Source organism: Siniperca chuatsi, linkage group LG4, assembly GCF_020085105.1.
Source record: "Siniperca chuatsi isolate FFG_IHB_CAS linkage group LG4, ASM2008510v1, whole genome shotgun sequence".
NCBI classification, from domain to species: domain Eukaryota; kingdom Metazoa; phylum Chordata; class Actinopteri; order Centrarchiformes; family Sinipercidae; genus Siniperca; species Siniperca chuatsi.
This window is the reverse complement of record NC_058045.1, coordinates 9,294,425-9,315,772: the sequence shown is the minus strand read 5'-3', so window position 1 is coordinate 9,315,772 and position 21,348 is coordinate 9,294,425. Positions and strand designations below refer to the sequence as shown.

General features: G+C 40.8%; 1 protein-coding gene and 1 long non-coding RNA gene across 2 annotated transcripts in view; one reads left to right on the top strand and one right to left on the bottom strand.

Annotated features, from left to right (window-relative positions):
* The window catches only part of LOC122874716 (homeobox protein aristaless-like 4), a 19,874-nt gene extending 9,030 nt beyond the window's left edge, over nucleotides 1-10,844 (top strand). The window contains exons 2-4 of the mRNA XM_044192961.1: nucleotides 1,062-1,375; nucleotides 6,947-7,075; nucleotides 7,614-10,844. Of these exons, the coding sequence (XP_044048896.1) occupies nucleotides 1,062-1,375; nucleotides 6,947-7,075; nucleotides 7,614-7,934 (764 nt within the window). The 3' untranslated portion in view covers nucleotides 7,935-10,844. The remainder of the gene's footprint in view (nucleotides 1-1,061; nucleotides 1,376-6,946; nucleotides 7,076-7,613) is intronic.
* On the bottom strand, nucleotides 10,110-21,348 carry LOC122874719. The gene is made up of 3 exons (XR_006377657.1): nucleotides 21,169-21,348; nucleotides 16,829-16,960; nucleotides 10,110-10,240 (listed from the first exon to the last, which is right to left on the bottom strand). It is a non-coding gene; the product is annotated as an uncharacterized LOC122874719 (long non-coding RNA).

The window sequence follows — 21,348 nt, the reverse complement described above, 5'->3', positions numbered from 1 at the left end:
ACATACCTTTCAAACAGAAAACGACATTTCTTCTCTGCAACTTTTAGACTTGCTGCATACAGACAAGGCCTTTGAACCTTAAAATGAAACATTGCAGAGGTGATGTAAGCTAAAGTAAATGCCATCTCGTGTGGATGTTGTAACGTGATGATGAGCAGACACACTTGCCGACTTGAATGTGAGGCACCATGTTTTTTTTCAGCCACATTTTAAAGAAAGTATAGCTCTGCTGAATATTCCAATTATAGAGTAGCAACAATAATTGTAGGACTATTATTGACAACATGTGGTCCTCTTTTTTTCAGCTCTAAAATGGTCAGAAAGTTAGTTGTAATAGCTTGTTTTAAAATAATATTATTACAGTAAGAATATGATTTGTATCATATGTAAAGCCACACTTCAGTAAATTGTGAAGGTTTCTTTGATTTTTCATGCTTCATATGAAAATTGTAAGAATGTCGCATTTCAACTGAAACCAAAATGACTCAAATTTATTTTATTAGAACCACAGTGTAACATCTAAACTTTACTTTTTTAAATCTCCAGTATGTTTTGAGGTTTCTGAGCAGTACCGTCAATCTACATCACAGAATTAAAGGGGCACTCCAGTGATTTAGTGTTGTGCTTCCATAAATTTGGAGAGTGCATATTTAAAAAAAGAAAAGCAAAAATTGATGCAGCAGAGTCCAAGATGTCCTGACTTTTATTTTCTAGCAAAGGTCAAGCTCCAAAAACCTTGGATCCTACATTTCCCATAATGCAAATAGCATAGGATAGCATCTTTCATTAGAGCTGCTTCTTTCAAACCCCACACCTTCAGTTTGTAATGCAGGCTTTCTGTTAGAAGTCGTAAGTCTAAGCCGAGACATTTTTTCAAACTTTGGTCCCTCCAGAGCCAAAGAAGAAACAAAATCATTTATTAATTATATTAACTGTTTTCACTGACCAAGTAGTACCATTGACAAGTAAACTGAACTTGTGCCCGCTTTAAAACAACAAAATATGATTGATCATAACCTTCCAAACTTCTTTCTGTCTCTTTCTTAATCTCATACTTATAGGAAAAGACAACAGTGGCCTGACAGAGTCTGAGTTGCCCCAGAGCGTCGACCCTGCTGGGATGGAAGGCAGCTACCTGAACCTAAAGGGGCCCGGCGAGAAGGGGCCGAGCGAGCGGCCGGGCTCGGACCTTTCCAGCCCTCTGGACAAAAGTGAGGCTGAGAGCAACAAAGGCAAGAAGAGACGCAATCGCACCACGTTCACCAGCTACCAGCTGGAGGAGCTGGAGAAGGTTTTCCAGAAGACACACTACCCAGATGTTTATGCCCGAGAGCAGCTGGCACTGAGAACAGACCTGACGGAGGCTCGTGTACAGGTGAGGAGGGGGGGAATAACACCAGGTTATACGTGAAAAACTCCTTTCTGCATTGACGTGAGCCAAGTCCTCCAAATGAAATAACAAAATATGTAATTTGTCCATGCTAGAATGAACAATCCATTGGTTTTATGCGACAATGGTATGGTTAAGGTTTGGTTAGGTTTAGGCACAAACACAACTTGGTTAGGCTCATGGAAACATTGTGATTTGGCTTAAAATGACTACTTTGTTAAGGTAAGGGGAACTTCGTCATCATGGTTATAATAATAAACTCATGGTTAAGGTTAGGGAACAATCGTGATCATGCTTCATCAAAAAAAAGTGACCGTTGGTTTCAAACGGGAAACAAACAGCGGCCTCTGGTGTTAAAGTTTGATGTTTTGTTGACCCATCCATCCACCCTGACCCCCTCTTTACGCGGACTTTTGTCACTCTATAACACCGTTACCTCCTTTGCTTCCGTCAAAATTACTACGGCCACTAGAGGGCTTTCTCACTTGAATGTAAACATATGTGGTGAAATTGCTGTAATGACAGATACTGTCATTCCTTCTTGGGAGGACAGACTCCATGAGCTGTGATGTGTGACTGCAGTCGTCCATGTTTGCATGCTAATAATCACTTGGGGAACTGACAGAGAGGGCTGGGAGAGTTAAGACTGGCATGTTGACAAAGGTTGTTCAGAACAGCAGACAGCAAGGCCTATTGTTCTCCATCTCTCTTTCTGCCTGCCAGTTTTAGATCAGAGTGGGATGGGTGGGTCTAAGGGAATACTCTGCTCTTAGCTCTTACATGCTGCAGGCTCTGCAAAAAGGTCAGAGGCCAAGGGTTTTCTCCCCAGCACTACCATGTTCAAACTACTTCACCGCACAACTCTAGAGGCAGGGAGGGAATACACATGGAAAAAAAAGAAAAGTCATCAAAGCTATTTGGCACGGATGTAAAAAACACTTTGAGATGCCAGTTTCAATTTCCACGCACAGTCCAAGACATAGTCAGGGACAGAGAACCTGGCCTGGTCCTTGTGGTGGTACAGTAAAATAAGTACATTCATGTTGCGTTCACACAGACCCATCTATTCTCCAGATGAATATAATTAACTTCCTCATCTGACAGGCACACAGCAGACTCTGTTGAGTCACTGTGAGGTTTGACCCATACTTCGAAAATCAGACCCTAAATATGCACGCAATCAAGACTAAATCCCACAATTTCATCTGAAGGTCCATCAAGACAAAGTCCAGGGATATCCAATTGTTGAATATAAAGGGGCACTTGAAGCTTGGCAAGCGATCGGAGAATCCTTTTCATCTCCGAAACAACAGTCATTGGAATCCAGAGTACAGATGTTTTCTGCCAAAATGCCAATGTCAAGGTCCTACAGTTTCATTCTCAGTTTGATGATGAATGTCTTCATAAAGTCAGGCTGCAGTTTTCCATAATCACATCTGTGACTTCTGCTGCCACTAGTTTATTTAGTACAATTAGCTCTCAACCTCAGACTTGAACTTCACCACACTGCCTACTTTTTATGCAGGAGGAGGCTGTGTGTGAGTGACTGCTGAGGCAGTCTATCAATCGTCGTGGTCCTGGATGACAGAGATGAGGTGAGACGGCTGGACTTCAAAGCCGCTTTTGGAGTTGTGCACTCTGCCCTCCCTCTCTCCCTCTTCCTCTCTCTGTGCCTGCTGGCTCTGGAGCATAAATAAAGCTCTTTAATGGCTCTGTAAGCTGCCTTTTGCTGTCAACGTCTTTAGCAATTACTGTATCACCGCCAAGCACTTTGAGCTCTAAGAGCTCTGAACCACCTTCCTTGCAGATGTCCGCTAGATAAAATAAACAAGAGTAGTAAGTGTTTGCAGTTTGTAAATATCATCCTTTTGGGCTTCATATATAGGATCACCGTTGATCATTATGAGAAATAATACAAATTTTTTGTGTTAATTGAAATTTGCTTGTGCAAAAACCCCACTGGCTTTCCTTTCTAGCAAACTTAAAGTGTAGAAGTTAGGGAATAAAGACATGGAGCAGCAAAGGACGCATCTGACTTCATAATGTTCCCCGAATGATCTCCCTGCCAAACTATTTGGCTTGGGTCTCATTCCTACTGCTGTTCAAAGGCAAAGCTACGCAGAGCAAACCCTCTCTGAAACATGACACACTCAGTACCCAGAAACCAAGACAAGGGGCATATATGTGCTCAGATATTGTTTGCGCGTTTTTAAAAGCTTCCAGTGTGTGAGAGCGTCCAGGTTAAAAGAACGCATTTGTTAGTGACTGACTTTGAATTTTGTATATAACATGGTATGTAAATGTGTGTTTTCTGTGTGCATCCTGTGTGTATGTGTATGCTTGGTCCGCTGCTCTCGTCTGCACGCCTCCGAAAGGTCAGAGGGGTTAGCTGCGGAAAGCCAAGGGCTTAGGCGTCAGGAAATTAAACATGAAATGAAAACAAGCTCCAGTTTGAACATTCTCCCATCTCACTTTCCAATATCCCCACTTCCCCTCGCTGACTTAAAAGGGAGGAGGGAGGAGAGAGACACAGAGAGAGGGGTCGGTGGTGAGGGGAGGGAGGGTCTGGAGTCGGAGAGAAGAGGCTGAGCTTCAACAGTGGGGTGGGAGTACGACAAAGAGATTAAGAGTAGAGGAGTAAAGTTGAGTTATCTTGATCCATCCAGAGATGACAGCTCGGTAACTGATAAAGCTTTATATTTTAAAAGGATAGTGGAGCTTTGAAATACTTGTACAACATTAACCTTAGCCCCAGTTTGTTACCATTACATTCGAGTCACAGAGGTAAACATCTGATTTTCCTTAAAATAAATACCCGGCCATCTTTGAACCCCTGGTCTGAAAGTATTTCCAGAATCCTAAAGGACTCTGAATGAAAAAATACTCCATCAGCTACACAACAAAAAAGATTTTTACCTGTTTCTGAAGTTGTGACTGTATTTTGTAATCCAGGCAGCTGCAAATGAAATATGTACGTATGTAAAACACAAGCAAAATACTGCCACATTATTTTGTATGAAAATAAAACATATTGGAAAGAAACAATATATAGGAGATATTGTCATTTCTAGATAGTATCTCTGTTTGGATTAGGGAAAAAGAGGCGTAACTTGGGAAACAGGTTAAAAATCTTTTATATCGTGCAGCAGATGGAATATTTTTTCATCCAGATGGTTAGAAGAGTCTTTGAGAATTGTTTTTGTTGTTGAATGACCTTCTGGCTTTTTCAGATATTACTGTGTATGTATTTTTAGGAAATTCAGATGCCTAGCTCTGTGACTTGAATGTAATGGTAATTCATGAGAGGCAGAGACCAGGGCTACATTAACCTCTGACAAATCAAACGGTGTCATAACTTTCTAGAAACTAAACTATAAACTATAACTTAAGTGAACTTTACGCTTATCCGTCCAATCAGGGCCTTTTGTGTGGAGGATTATATTTGGAAACCTGTGATGTTATGAGCTCACATAACCAAATAAGAACCAAAGGAAAGACATGACAAACCTTAAACAATAATAGATCCCAAATCCTCAGGGGGAGCATAACATAGACTCTGAGCCCCCCTCCAAACATATGATATAATTCAAAGGGCAACAACCTCTCACCTTAACATTGGGGTTCAGCCACATCCTCAAATATCAGTTTACCACTTTGCAAGGGTGAGCTGTCGTCTTATTTCGCCAGCTGACCTGAGGAATGTCGGAGTCAGACGACATTTCTTTACGTCAGCTTCTCACAAAAACACCGGCAATGGCTATATGTGCCATGGGAGGCCATATATGGTCTTCTCTTTTTAAATAAACCAACTAGTTGCTTTATCCAGTCAGAAAAATGACAGGTTTGTGTGCATGTTGGGGTTCTTATGGCTGGTCTTCTCTCACTTAATAAAAATCCACTCCTGTTCTGTAAGAAAACCTCAGCATGGGATAATAATATCATACACACTCTGCTTTTGTAAAATTCACATATTTGTGCGACACTGCTCATGTTTGTCACTAAACTCTCTATTGTGTTTAAGTTGACTGAGGCAAATGGTGAGAGAGAGAGACATGAGGGGGGATTTGAGGAGGTTGACTGAGGGGAAATTGCATGTCAGGGACTGTGAAAACCACAAGCTGATTGGGCTGGGAATCAACCCACAATCCAAGTTCAAACCCCTGTGTCGAAGCAGGATCGCTCTCTCTTTTCTCTTTGAAGAAGTTTCCCTTTCCCTCTTGGGAGGATAAGATTCAGACAACCAACAAATACATACAGATAAACATGTGGAGACTCCCAGCACCACCCCCCCGCTCCTCTATTCTCTTGCATATGTGAGAAAGTTTTGTAGAAAAAAGATTAGCAAACTGACAACTGATTATATTAATGAACAGCAGAGATGGATGGTTAGGAAAGGAGAAAGCCTCTGGCTTACATTTTATTATATGGTGGTCATATTATGCTCATTTTCAGGTTCATAATTTTATTTTGGGGTTATACCACAATAGGTTTACATGGTTTCATTTTCATAAGAGAATATATTTTTTCTCATACTGCACATTGCTGCATCACCTCTTTTTACCCTGTGTCTTTAACACGAATCCACCCAACAACAGAGGAAGAGCAACAGAGGAAGAATCCCTCTCCCAGGACAGACAGACATACAATAGATGTCGTGTGAACACAGTAGACATAGATAATAATAGTATGTAGAGATTACTACATTACACAGCATTGACAGTTAATACGAAGACTTCAGTAGAAATATTTCAGTGAATTTCTCTCAGGCTAAAAATTTTACTTTTTTGCTCATAACGCTCGTTCTTTCATAACAGTCTTTCACTATTCAGTCCTGCTTTCCTCCGATGCCTTCCACAGCTAGGGAGAAGTGAGCTAAGTAGCCTGCACTTGGTCTGTCAGCAGGTACTGAAAGTACACCCTTTCTGCAAAGTAGAATGTCTACTCTCACAAGGAGAAATTACTCAGAATAACCTACTTGATATATATACACACAATACTTAATAAACCCAAAGACGGACAAAGAAAAGCATATTCTTGGTCAAAAGTTGAACTTTTGTTTCATGGATTATACAGAGGGATTCCCCACTGTATCCCACTGTGCTGACATGTGGGGGAGAGCACACCTTTCTCAGAGTGATTTATGAATGGCTACAGGCCCAGATGTGGATCTGTCGACGCTGGCAGCCTAAAAGGACGCAGACGCCTGTGTATCAAAGGGAGGAGCTGAAACGTGCAGCACCAGGGGAGACTCACCATTTTCACATCAATAGCTCTGTGTGGACAGCACTTTAAAGACACGTCAAGTCTTAAAACCTGGGCTTGGACTTTCATGTGCTGCAGAATTTATTTGCTTCACTATCTTCATTTTATGTGGTTCAGTTTCTTACTTTGTCTTGCTGAGCGGAGAGGAAGGCCTCGTTTTCTGCAAAAAAGTACTTGGGTTTGCATGTAATATGAGAGCTATGAAAGCTGTGTTTAAAATGATATTCACGTTTTGTTTGGTAGTGGCTGGTCTGTATTTTGAGGTGTTTTCCTGATGGATTGTTTTCTTTGCAGGTGTGGTTCCAGAATCGCAGAGCCAAGTGGAGGAAGAGGGAGCGTTTTGGCCAGATGCAACAGGTCCGGACACACTTCTCTACTGCTTACGAGCTGCCTCTACTGACTCGGCCCGAGAACTATGCACAGGTAAAGGAAAACAAGTGGTAGTCCGCTCACTGAATATTACTATGCATAGGTACTCATGATGAGATATCAGAATCATAAATGGTAATGAAGGGTGGAAATGGTCATGTACTCAGTAAGGTTTGTTATTAAACCTGCAATAATTGATTTCTTTTGGCCACTTGGGGGTAGTGGAAACAAGTTGGGAACATAGTACTGACATAACCTATTAAGTTAATATGGCAAATTTGTTAGCCAACAGTTGCTAACTGTGTCTGTCTGCTGTTTGGTGTTGAGCAGGTAGTGTGCAGCGGGTTCATAGAGCGTATTCACTGCTGATTGCTGCGGCCAGACAGCAGTTGTGGGCCAGACAGCTAAACAATGAGCTGAAACTCAGTATAAAGCTCCGTAAAGCCATGGGGAGCTGCAGATTCTGGAGAAAAATTTCTGTAGCTTCATCACTACAAGCGACCCCTTTCACATTGTTTTCACATTATCATTTCATACAATGATATTATAAAATTAGCCACTTTAAACCATAATCCCTGCTATTCTCCTCCAGATCCAGAACCCTTCGTGGATTGGGAGCAGCAGTGGAGCATCTCCAGTGCCGGGTTGCGTTGTGCCTTGTGACTCCGTTCCCTCCTGCATGCCGCCTCACCCTCACGGTCCCGGAGGTGTTACTGACTTCCTGGGCGTGCCCAGTCCAGGGAGCAGCCACATGGGACAGACACATATGGGCAGCCTTTTTGGGGGTCCCGGGATGGGCGGAGGAATCAATGGCTATGATCTCAATGTTGATCCAGACCGCAAGTCCTCCAGCATAGCTGCACTGCGTATGAAGGCCAAGGAACACAGTGCAGCCATCTCTTGGGCTACATGATGTCCCAGCCCAGTTCCACCCTGCCCCCAAATGGCCCTCTTCTCTGGAACAGCCATCAGCGAGCGCTGTGGGGGAGGAGGGAGTTTTTCTGAGAGCACTAATGATAACACAGGTCAAATGAACAGGGAGAGACTGTGGAGATAACACAGGCCATTACAGCGGCAAACGCAACCAAGATAACAACAATGACTGTGACAATCAGCAGATGCTGAAAGTGAGAGAAATACAGAGGTGTGACTTACAAGATGTTACTTAGAATTTGTTTATTCTTGATTCCTTGATCTCTCAGGTTGAAATATGGGGTTTAGTATCATTCATGATTCAGTAAAATAAGCAATATAATAAATATAGTTTACAAAATACTTTCATAGAATACAGGAATTCAGTGCCAAATCCAGCCATATCATAGTGTTTTAATTTACAGAATTAAGCTTGATTCACATTATTTACATTCTTTAGCTTATTTTTTATACCACCCATCCTGCCCCACTCATTTTTTTGTGTTACTTTAGACTTGTTTCTCACATTGTATAAATGAGTTCAAGTAAATATCAGAACATTCAGTATTTGCAGTTTAAAAAAACAAGGCCACTCGAGAGTGAGCTCAGATGCATACTAAGTGCTGAGAGCTTATTTTCTGTCACTTGCCATTGCAAACTTTCCTTTAAAGCAAACAATAATTGGTTATGAGAGAAAACATTAATTTTGTCCTAGCATGTGGTTGGTAGTTTATGTCCCTGCAAAGAAGGACAGAGGTTGAATGCAGTAAGTGAACAGAGTCTAATTGAGCGAGAGCAGACATGGCCTGTGCCAATTTAGTCTGGGAGGAGGGCAGGCATTGGATTGGCAGCAATTTCAAACCAACGTGTCATTTCCTCCCCCAGTGCTGCCTCCACAGGTTCCCCTGCTAGGCTCAGGCCTCAGGTTACAGGAAACACTGTCTCCACTGGCAGACAAGGCGCAGCAACGCACAGCAGCAGCCTTCAACACCAACTAGCCACGCCAGCTTCAATCAGTAACCAACAGGAATAGACACACTTAATTAGCATCTGTGAGCCGCCCCGCCCTGCGAACACCATAGTACATTACAGTGGACATGATGAGAACATACTGCACACACAGTTCCACGCACTGTGATACAGAATTCATCGTTAGACGTGGGCTCAGCTTTGATGACTCTTGGATTTGTAGCTTGGTCACAGAATCAGTCACATGCCGACTGAGGCTGCAGGGAAAATCAGTGGCCCCAATCGTCCTGAGGAGCATTCTGTAATGTTTAGGTAATGTGATGACATTAGAGCTGGACTGCAGGAATGTGGAGAGTATGTCCAGTGATTGCAGGGGTGTCTCTGTGTGTTACCCCGCTGGAATAAGCTTGTCACCAGAGCTGGGCTGCATGCTGAGGCTAGAGACAGGCTTCATTAGTCTTTTGGCTGATCTCTCTATGACGCCCGCTGGGCTACATATCCGTTTTCTTTCCCCTGTGAGGATGATGGCAAGAGAGTCTGTTTCTGCTCCTCATAGCTGGTTGATCATTGTAACATATGAGTGCCCATTACAGCCCTCCTGCTTGAGAGTAGTACTTCAACTAACAACTATTTTCAGTGTTGATTAATCTGCAGATAATTTTCTCAATAGGACGAATAATCACTTGGTTTATAAAATCACAATCTCCCCCAAAATATTCAGTTTACTATCATATAAGATAAATAAAAGCAGCAAAGTAAAAGGCTGGAACCAGAGAATATTTGGTATTTTTGCCTGAAAAATACCTTAAAATGATTAAATCATTATGAATATAGTTGTTCCATCCATTGTTGCAGTTCTACTTGAGAGTTCAGTATCTTGAACAAATTCTCTTTTCATTGTAGAAAGAATTACAAAGCTTTCCTAATGTTTCATTTTAAGGAAAAAACATCAACAGCGAGTAAATTAGGTGATAACACGATGATTACTTTGACACAAGCGTTCATGCTGTTTATATATTCTACACAAAGGGTTTATTGGCAGTACTCAAACGAGTGGCATCGAATGAAAAGACAAAGGCCTCTAAAATTGAGTCATGGCTCCATTCAATAAAGGAGAACCATTTTGAATGAATATAGACTTTTTTGGATGTGAGAACTAAAAATCAAAAACATTATCGTCAAAATTTCAAGATAAAAACAGGATGTTGTCAAAATAAATATATGCATGACGACATGTGTGACTGAATTCCTACTTTGTTGAGTTGACTGTGTGTTTGTTTTATCGCTGGTCCTCCCTCAGTTCGCCACTCCTCTGCAGCTCCGTCCATGTTGATACTACTGAAATAAAGCAATTGAAATCCATAGTTATAATGTCGTATTGTGTGAATGTGAACAATATAAATGATATTGTTCTTTTGCTTGTACATTTGTTTTGCTTATTTGTCAAATAATGGATCTCCAGAGATAAACCAATGAAGTATTACAGTAATATTGCCAAGAAATGTAAAATTATGTTCTGTGTGTTATTCTGAAGAGTTGCTCTGGACTTTTACAGAGGCTGAAATTGCTTTCTAATTTTCTTATGGCTTTAAGCAGCTTTTTGTATATTAATCAAGTATTTCTACTTCTGATTGTGACTTTATATAATGTGCCATTGCAATAAGTTATTGCACTTACAGTGTTGGAGAATTTGTTTTTTTTTGTTTTTTTTTACTTCCACTGGGACCGTGGTCTCTTTACTAAAGCCAGAGGTGTGTGGTTTTGAGTCCTAACAGTCCAGAACTGTCTCCTAAGCCCGTCCACATTTAGCACCATGAACAGCATCACTGATCTGTTTAAGGTGCTGGACATTTGTTTGTACAGAAATAACATGCTGTTTCTGTTGATGATGGTTTTGAAGTGATTTTGAAATAAATGAATCTCCAATGGCTGAACAAGTTCAGATTGTTTCTTCTTTACATGCCTTAAAAACCTACTTTCTCAGTTTATACTGTAACCGATGAGGTCCTACATGATCACACTATTCTCTCAGTTGGAAGAGTTTTGGTTATTTCATGTGAGAAATTTCTGTATTTCTGTTTTTGTCAGTGCTCTTCTCACTGGTTTAAAGTGGGCAACATTCAGGTGACAAAAGGTGATCACATACTTCTACGCACCAATCAGAACTTAGCAACATCCATAACAATCAAAATCTAATGACAGTTGTTGGGTTGTATGCTTTTGTTGTCCAGCCACTGTCAATCAAATCTGACCAAACTACACCCACGCAGTCTTGTGAGCCAGACTGTATTACACTCCATATATAATAGACACTCCATAGTGAGCAGTAAATTAATATTTCAGACACTTATGAATCATCGTCATTTTGCATCATCACTGACCGGTGTAGCGTCAGACAACTGTAATTTTCACATCTATATACAATCCCAGAATGCAACACATTGCATTCTGGGAAAGCAAAAAGTAGTGTACATGCCATACACACTTAGGCACTATATAGAGCTAATATTTCATACTCCGGGAGTGATAAAACTTTAAGAGGACTGGTTCGACATTTTTGGGAACGCTTACTTGCTTTCTTGGGAAGAGTTAGACAACAACGTGTCATTTTTACAGTTTGTTTTCGTAAAGATTAAATAAACAATATTTTTGTTACCATTGTACAGAGCCAGGCAACCTGTTTCCAGTTTTTATGCTAAGCTAACTGGCTCCATATTTAACAGACAGATATGAGAGTGGTATCAATCTTCTCATCTCAACTCTTAAAAAGAAGCTAATAATTTCACAAAATGTCTACTGTCAACTAACAATGTCAACTAAGGATGCTTCCTCCAAACTGTAACTTTGATTGTTGCTTGGTCAGTGGTCATGAATATTATGCTTAAGAGAAAAATCTGAAACCAAGTTGTGAATCAACAACAAAATAAGACCAGTGAATGTACACAGATACTCACATGCTGATAGGTAATGACATAAAGAGCAATCAACATGCATAAGAAAACTATAGAAATATTGACACTAGACTATTGACTCTAGATAAATGTGTGTGTGTGTGTGTGTGTGTGTGTGTGTGTGTGTGTGTGTGTGGTTGAAGGTGGATGATATGTGATCCCACTCTTTTTCTCGCATCAGCAGCTTCCAGATGGGATGCTCTGCACAAGCCATTAGGCCCAAAGTTAAGCCTAATAGTTTGAATGGGCCTTAAATGCCTCCAGGTGGTCTTTGGCTAACAGTCTAGCTATGGCCGGGGCGAGAGAAAGCTGTCATGCAATACAGTATGCAACATCGTTTCACACAGATGTTCTTTGTTTTAGCAATGCGAGCTCAATCATGCAACAAAACAGTCCCCAGAAAAACATTTATAATCACTTCAAAACTTCTTTCCTACAAAACAAAAACTATGTCTGTAATCAATCCACCCTTTATTTCAAACTTTGTGCTGAAGATCATCCACAGAAGGCACAACGACTGAGGACAACTCTCACATAAGACAAAGGGAAGGCATGGCCAAAAAAAAAAAAGTTAACCTGTGCCAATTCACATTTTGCCATCGCTGTGGTCTTTGCCTTACAAAGAATGTTGGAGCTCTCCCATTTCAGCTCGCTCCCAGCAACAATTGCTGTCTTTTCCACAGTTGTGCAAGAATTTAACTGGAGCACTCTGATCGCACAAGAATGGGAAAACTCAAGAGAAGACTGCTGTCACCCACTAAAGGCTCCAGCTCTAGTCGAGGAACTGGAGATCATCAATAGGACTGCAATGGAAGAGGAGAAGAGGATGCTTGTACATGTCAAATGAAATACTTATCATACAATAGCCTTTTCCTCCTTTATGTTCTTCATGATGTTAGTAATAATGTTAATAACAATAAACTCAACTTACATAGAACTCTTCAAACCTCTTGGGCTCTTACAATGCACAATGCATATTCTAGATTTGTCTTATTGTCTACAAGGCAACAATGACTTAGTCCATCTTTCTTTCCGACTTCCCCAGCCTGTCTGCGGCTCTCGACCCCAAGCCCGTTGGATCCTATTTAAGATGTAAATCTTTAAAAACAGTCACGAATGTCTACTTTCATTTTTAAAAAGGCTAAATTATTTCCTGAAACTGCTGTTTTGAGCAAATGTTACTCTAACAGGAGTAAATTGTACATTTGTTGGGGACTATTTTCAGCTGCTGCATACTATTTTCAGTATATGTGATTGACTCAAAATAAACAACACTACCCATGTTCATTGTAATGAAGGCCCAGTGATGTGTTTTTAATAGTTTTTGGACAACAATGGAGGTCTATGGCACAGAGACAATTCTTGTTAGGACAAATTCAGTGTTGGTTTTGGTCTTTTCATGGGATTTGTGGACAGTGAGAAAAATATAGAATATCACCAGACTCAGTAAGAAGCAATATATATACACTGAGCAAATTAACAGTTTTAGGCGCCTATCATGACCCCAGTGAGACCATCTTACTGTCAAAATCAGAGACCCAAACAACAAAATGGGCCGCTAGTTAAAGAGATATTCCAACTGCCTCTACACTCCTCTGAGACTCCTCTGTCTAAAACACGGGTAGATGACATAAATAAACACTTGCAGAGAGGAAGAAGAGCAGCCCACTGTGCCCTGAACAGCACTCATTAACCCTAATGGGTCACGCTGCTCCAGCCAGGCTCCACTGACACCCTTAATAGAAGCCTGCATGGTTAAGGGACCATGAAGACCATTAGGGCACTTCAAAGTTCACCCCACTACATTAGGGCCCTGCTGATATGGCAAAGAGGGGACAGATCCAGTTCCTCATTCACTACTTTATTTTTCCATTGGTTGGCCTGTCAGTCAGCATGCTCCATAAACAAGTGGATGCTTGAGCTGCTCATTAAGGGCCATAGTTAGCCAGGCCAAGGCTGTAAATCAGTGCTTATATCAGCTTTCAGCAAAAAAAATCTTATAGGTCATATTTTAGACCTGACACTTTGGCTTACACTGTTAAATGATCCCTTTGGTTTGAAAATAAAGCTGCTGCTTGCACTGTAAATCAAATTTCTCCACTCACTTTTGGACCAATGAAGGGACACCCATGAACTGTAGAGGACTGGAGCCAAAGGAAAATGACAAGCACACTGACCAGTAAAAAAAAAACTTCTCCTAAGAGACTCACACATGTAAATTCACACAGGCCATGTTTGCTGCCATGAAACCAAAGTCTACCTCGCTCAAATAACTTCAAGTGATATGTTGTTGTAAATCAAATAAGCCAGCAGAAGCTTGATATATTGATGCTGTCCTAAGGGACATAAAGGCAGAGCAGTCTCCTGCTGTGGCCATAAGTCAGCACTACAGCCCCTCAGCACGGCTTTGTGGAGAGGAGCAGGCGGCTGAAGAGGAAGGAACACAACATACATCACTTTGTCCAGTAAAACGGCCCTCATTACAAGCCGAGAATGCCAAACAGCTCACATTTAGCTAAGCTTTTGACACACATAAGAAACCAATCCTGAACAGCCTGAATATACTAGTGATCTAAAAGTAGTGACATCTGTTTTTAGCAAGATTTGCCAACCGAGTAAAGAAGGAAAACAGAAAAACAGCATGAGCAAGAGACAGGATAGTACTGTCTGAGCTAAAAATGTGTTTTGAAGCGATACTCGCTGGGATATTGTGTGTATGTATGTATGTATGTATGTATGTATATACATACATTTTCCGGACGTAACCCAGAATGACAGAAATAAACTGAGATCAAAATGTGTATTTGCATGTCACCTTGTCTGTGCATCACAGGATCTGACAGGTCATTGTGTCTGCAATAGGAGGTTAAGTGTAGGAGGAGGACTTGGCTCAGAGGTGAGATCCAAGTGGATGTTTACTGAGAGAGGAGCACGGTTACCTTACTTCCCTAAGCTCCTTCTAATGGGGTCTCTGGCTCTCGGCCGGCCTTCCCTATCAACTTATCTACAACTAAACGAAATGACTTTCATCGCTGTTGATGCTCATACTGTCTAGCACATCTGCAGTGCTGTAAATTTGCAAATGACATTGCTCATATCAGATCAAAACTTATTTGCAAGTAAGAAACAGTGTGGGACTTTTATTTAAGTATGCAGACTAAGTGGTCCTCTCCTTCTTCACTTAATATTCAAGTGGCTAAGGACACACTGCACCAAGGCTTATTTGACAAAATGTCAATATGAAGATGTCTGCGGTACAAAAAGAGGCTGGGAACCCGTGGTGTAAAATACAACCAAACAGTACTATTGCAATTAGCGGGCACTGTGCAAGGCAAGAATCAAAACTCACAGCGAGCCCTAAGTGAGTCATCACAGCAAGCATCTTCCCATGTCTGAGAAGGTATTAGCTTGCTTTGTTAATCTCTTCTCCTCAGCTGACAGTGGCCACCAAACAGCCGATGGCCTGCCAGCTGCCTGACAGGCATCTCTGTGGTCTGTAACCATGGAAACAGCCTCACGATGGCTCACATCATTCACTGAGTCCCACTAATAAAACCAGTTTATTAGAGTGTGGAAATGTCTAGTGTGGCTTTCTGACATGCTAACATAAACAGAGAGGGAAAGGATTTAAAGTGGTACTGACACATGGGTGAAGGTTTGGACAGGCTAAAAGAGGTGAACGGTGTGGATCTAACCACTGGGTTAGTGGGTTAAATCAGCACTCATGTATTGTTGTAGAGGAGCAGCATTGTTAAAGTAACAGGCAAATATAAAAGTGCATATTTGCAGAAGCATTACGTATAAGACTATATTGGCTAAGTTTATAAAAGCAGTTTTCTTTTTGTATTTACAAGACGCATATGGGAGAACATAAATAATATGACTGATAAAACATGTTTCAACTGTCCGCTGGCATGCTGTAGCAATGAAATGACCCACCCTGTTGATTCCTCTAGTTTTTTCTCTGCCTGCACAGCCCTTTAAAATCTAAGAGTCAACACAATGAAATCGGCAGCCTGTCCACTGATTTCCTTCTAACACTCTTCAAGTTTGTTATCAGGCTGTGTTTCTAACCCCTTCAACCTCTTTGCTCCAGAGCAGCATTTTGTCTCTCCTCTCGGCAATATGCTTCCAATTATAAATCTTGAGAATATGGGGGCGGTGAAGCATCCTTGTGATTTATTGTGCGCTCAAGTCCAGCCTTGTTCGGTGCATTTGAACAAGAAGCCCTCCTGCCGCAGAGCTCAAAGGTCAGACATACACAACAGTTGACCTCTTGCGGACTCATGTGCAACGGGTCACTCTGAACCTGACTGACAGGCAGAGATGACGGCTAGACAGAAAAGGCCACAGGGTGAGAAAATCTGGTGTGCAATGAGGAGCTAAGCGCTGTATTAGCCTCCAGCTGTGAGGAAGCTTTTAACACAGAAACATAGGAGGAACAGAAAAAGTGAAAAAAAAAAACCAAAGAGATAACTAATGAGGAAAAATGAAGTGGCCTCATACAGTCACTATCATTCAGCTGACGGCTGGCTGCTAAACATTACTCTTCTCCTTTGTAACCATAGAGCACTTTGTGGTCTTCTCACATGGGATAGCTTGGGCCATCTATTTGTAGTCATCATCTAAATCCAAGTCCTGTGGACTGAAAACACATGCTCCACAAGTGAGTCACAGAGATCTCTCAAGACAGTGGTGATGCTGGGCCTGAGAAACGACCCATCCCTACAGACTAATTTCCTGGCCATTCCAGCTCACTTCCTGTTTCAAGCTGGGTCGTGGGCACCACACTGTGTGTCAAAAAAGCTGCCCGGTTGAGTCTGAGGCCACTGGTTCTGTGGTACTCCGTAGCTGTGGGACAATTCAGCCATTTTATACCACAACAGTAAGGTTGTTACAGGGGGCTGCAGCATTATTTGGTTTACTGCATGTCCTGCATATCAAACTGTGTTGTTGAGTGTACTTAGATTCTCACATTTTCACAATGGGTTTCGCGGTCACATGGCAGCAGATGTGAATTGTCTGCCCCTGATATGGTTTCTGTTGAACGGTCCTCAGGGGCTTCTCTGGGCCCTTCAACTCCCCACCGGACCTAACACCTTTCACACTGGATAAACACAACACAAAGGAGAAATGTAAGTTTTATGTTAGAGGGTGGGTTATTACATGCAGGAAAAGGGACTCTCTGATTCCCCGGGGAGTCTAACCACTCATAAATCATCAAGCAATGAAAGTTTCCTCTCCAAACAGGGGGCTAAAACAAACTGAACAAGGAGCCCCTCAGCCCCACCTCTCCCTCATCCCTTGCTCTCTTCTCCCTTTTTCCTGGAATTTTTATGAGGAAAGAAGAGATGTAGTAGTGCAAGACTGCACTAAAGAGTACTGAAGAGGTAAATACTACAACATCAATCCTTTGCAGTGACTACAAACTACAAAAAAATCAAACATTATTTCAAGGGCTTTTACACAAGTTCCTTTAACAGCAATAGGAAGACTACAAATCCTACTCCTGTAACTGGTAACATAATGAGAACAAAGTTTGTGAATGTATGTTGTTTAGTGTTTTCTGTTCCTCCGTTAAGATTTGTTACTATAGAGAGGATCAAAAAGCTTTTGCAAGGATGTTCTGGTGGCCACAATTAAGATGGAAAATGCTAACATAGGCAAAGACGCTCTGAGAGTTTTACCACAAACTGTCAATTCATATCAACAAATTCAAAGCAGAATAAATCCTTTATTTTGGTAAAATGAAAGCAGCCTTTAATGTGTATGATATAACAAACAGAAATAAATCCTCACAGTATGTAAGCACACAATATTTGCATCGGGTTGATTTTTGCCAGATTTTGTAATTCAACTAACTCAAGGGTCATCATCCCAGAGGCAGAAACAATGGCAACAGTATTATCTGCTACAGTATATGTCTGCTATGATGCCACCAGGAGGGTTGCACACCTCTGGCTTGTGTTAATACCACTAATATGTGATGTGACCGGAGCGTGCTGGAGAGAGTAAACCACCAGATCAGGAGCTGCTCGTGCTGACCACCAGTAACACTTAGCAGCTGTTAAATACTCAGTGAGATCCTAACCTGAACCAATGCAGACACTTCAAATGGGGGGGCTCTGACACTCCGACGGCTACTGGTGCTTACTTTCTGATCAGCAGGTCAAACACAAAATGTGCCTAAAATATCAAAGACACACTGTGTTAATTTGAGGGTCTGGGGCCATATAGTCATGTCAAATTTGCTTCAGTCAACACTTGGAGTTTGTAGGATTAAAATCTCAGCCCTCTTGAGAGTCGGTGCATTGGAGTTAATGTTTACAGAGTCAGTGAAAGGGCACCATGCAACATATGCATACAGATGGTTTAATGTTATATTTGTGTGGCAAGCAGCAACATCAATTTGTCGTTTTTAAGCTATGAAAATGAGGAGAATGTACTTGACAGTCTTCCTTTTTAAATACAAAAAACACCCACATATAACTACCTAAACAACTACCTACATATAAAATAATGATGAATAAATACTTGCTGAAATCCTCATGTTTACGTCACAAACAGTCTCTATACAAAAGGTCCGTTCTTGTTGATGCTTGGAAGAAAATATACATTTGCAAGCAGTGGATCAAGGAGTAGCATGATGCTACCGCCCTCATGTGGTGAATTAAATGATTGTTGGCGCTTACATTCAGTGTTGGCTACTGAACACAAAGATGCAAACTGGGCTGAATTTATCATCTATCATTTAACATTTTATATTTTAGACATTTGGGGAGGTACGCTGTACAATAATCTTAACAGTTCAAGTAACCAGTTGTGAGAAGTAAGAATGTCAGGGGTAAGTTTTCATCCTCAGTGAGCAGATAATAGATCTAATTTTAAAGTGTAAGCTACTAAATAAGAGCCAGAGAGAAGACACTAATAAAAGTAATTGTATGTTTTTGAATAGTTCAAAAGAATGTAGTTTTGTGAGATGCTGTACAAGTTTTAGAATTTATGATTCAGTTTGGTTACAATTCACTGGTTACTGTTTTGAGACCACTCTTGATTGCCCTAGGCGTATATGGCACAAGAAACAGAGCTGCAAATTTCTTTTTTTATTTGAGGTGACGGTAATGAGCTCCAGTATATGGTAATGAAGCAGGGAAACTAAAAGAAGTCAGCTGGCCGTTGTTCGGTTCACCTTGAGCTTTACGTGTATTCATACATTCCCAAAGTCTAAAAGTGTGTTTCTTAATATGCCTGTTAGAAAAATTGCAATCCCAATTGTAAGCACATGTTGTGTAGACTGTTTGAAAGTCAGTTTTAATAAGTTTTATCTTCACTATTTTTTTTAAATTGTGTCCAATTATATAAAAATAGGACAGAACAACAAACGTATAAATAACGAGAAACACAATGTAATGATCGTACATTATTGATGAGTCTACTTAGAAAATACAGTTAATTGTTATGTTATGTTTGAAGAGGTTGAAGTACAGCAAAGAAAATCTGTATTTTTTAATTTAATTAACTTAGAAAAATATACACTGCCATATCATACAAAATCATATGACTATAAAAGAAACACTGGGCATCTCAGCCTTTTATTTAACAGAATATTCACTGTGTTTACAAAGTCATGCCCATATACCTACTAGATAAATAAGTTACTTAAGTCTGGTCTTAAATGCAAGTCATATTACTTTATCTGGGTTTGTTGCAAGAGAAAGAGTAAGAAATGTGTGTCCATCATGTTTTCATTCACCCTTCACTCTTGTCTGCCAGAAGATACAGTCTGGGTCAAACCAAACAACACATTTAGGTTCTTTAGGGAAAAAAGTTGAAGTAATATTAAGAGCTCCCTGATATGTACAAACAATGTGATTGCCTTTTATTGTAGAACCAAAATAACAGTTGGAATGACAAAACTGCATGCTTAAAATGACAATAAATTGATAAAGCAGTATTTGTCCCAGTCCGTTTTCATCTATAGAGTTATAAAATAAAGATGAATTATTTTTAAGCCTAAAATGTTAACCACTCTAGTGCCAGGCTTTCCCAGAAATAATAGCAGTGTTTCCCATTTTACCAGTCACCTGCTGGCAAAAAACACAAAAACGTAGCTAACATGTGGTTTGTGAGAAGGGAAAAACTTATTACAGACAGTAAGCCCCTTGAAACTTTTTGTTCTATTTCTTCACTCAACAACACTGCTGAGCTGAGCAGTTTGAAGCTGTAGCCTCACTCTGCTGTGTTTTTAGTTTGAAAAGAGTCCTAATTTACCCAGAATGCATTGCAAACAAGTCCTATTTGAGATAGCCAAGAAAGACAGCTTTTTGCAACTGTTGAACTTAAGATGTCCATCTGAAGACTTGCTATTTGTTAGATCTAAGCCAGACTCAGTGTGTGCCTTTGAGAAACCAACCCCAGAGGGAACTGAATAAAATTCATGATGGAAAGAACACCTACAGAGAGACGAGTGAAAACAAGCTCCAACAGAACAGTGTGAGGGAGGTGTGGAGAAAGATGGCAAAAATATTTGCCTAAAAGCAGCCTGGACAAATCATGGAGGGCAACCAGGAAAGAGTGAACGAGTAACACCTGTTTTGCTTGACTAGGGAACCTCAGTCCAGATATGTCCACCCCCCCAGCTCAGCGTGCTGGCCTAATGGTGCACTTCACTCGCTATTTCACTGTTACATTACAGCCACTTTACACACTTGCCCTCAGCAAGTCCTCAGCATCTACAGGCCAGTGGAAGTGATGTGGTACATTACAAAGGCTGATATGGTTGCATATTATAGACCTCTGTTCAAAGACATTCAATAACATAAGACAATGATTGTTTTCATTATTGATTAATCTGTCCATTACTTTTGTGAACCTCAATCTGTCAGTTTTTGATAATTACAGACCACAAGGCAAACGTTGTTTTTTCCCCATACCTTTCAGTCAAGATAAACAAGTAGCTGGCACTGGTTATTTATTAAATAAACCTTCATTAATAATGATATGAAATGATGACTGTGTAGTGAGAAAGGGTTCCTTGTAGTGCCTAGATCACCCAGACAGAGCTTTGTAGCCTCTTTTAACTTATTTTCAGTGACAGGCATAACTGCTGTATGGACGAGTCTGAGCTGCTAGACAGCCATTTCCAGCTCATTTGAACCTGCTGTTACTATGACAACAAAGTAGTTAGCTGTTGACCCGACCAGCTAGCCTCGTTGTGACCTCTCCGGTAGTAACGCGAGGTCACATAGGGCCACTGAAGAACCTAGCAAGCTAACGACCAAGATAAACCAAAACAGAGCAAAATGTAGAACTTACATTCATCCGGTGGCCAGAAACACGACTCCTAATGAATGTTTATGTTGCTCCGTGTCTACTGAATGTTAATATAAGCACTTGTTATTCGCTAACACGTTAGCCTAAACAACTTTTATAGGCGGACGGCGACAGCTTTGTGCAGTATCATAGACTGTATATATCCATCATCTTGTTTTTATG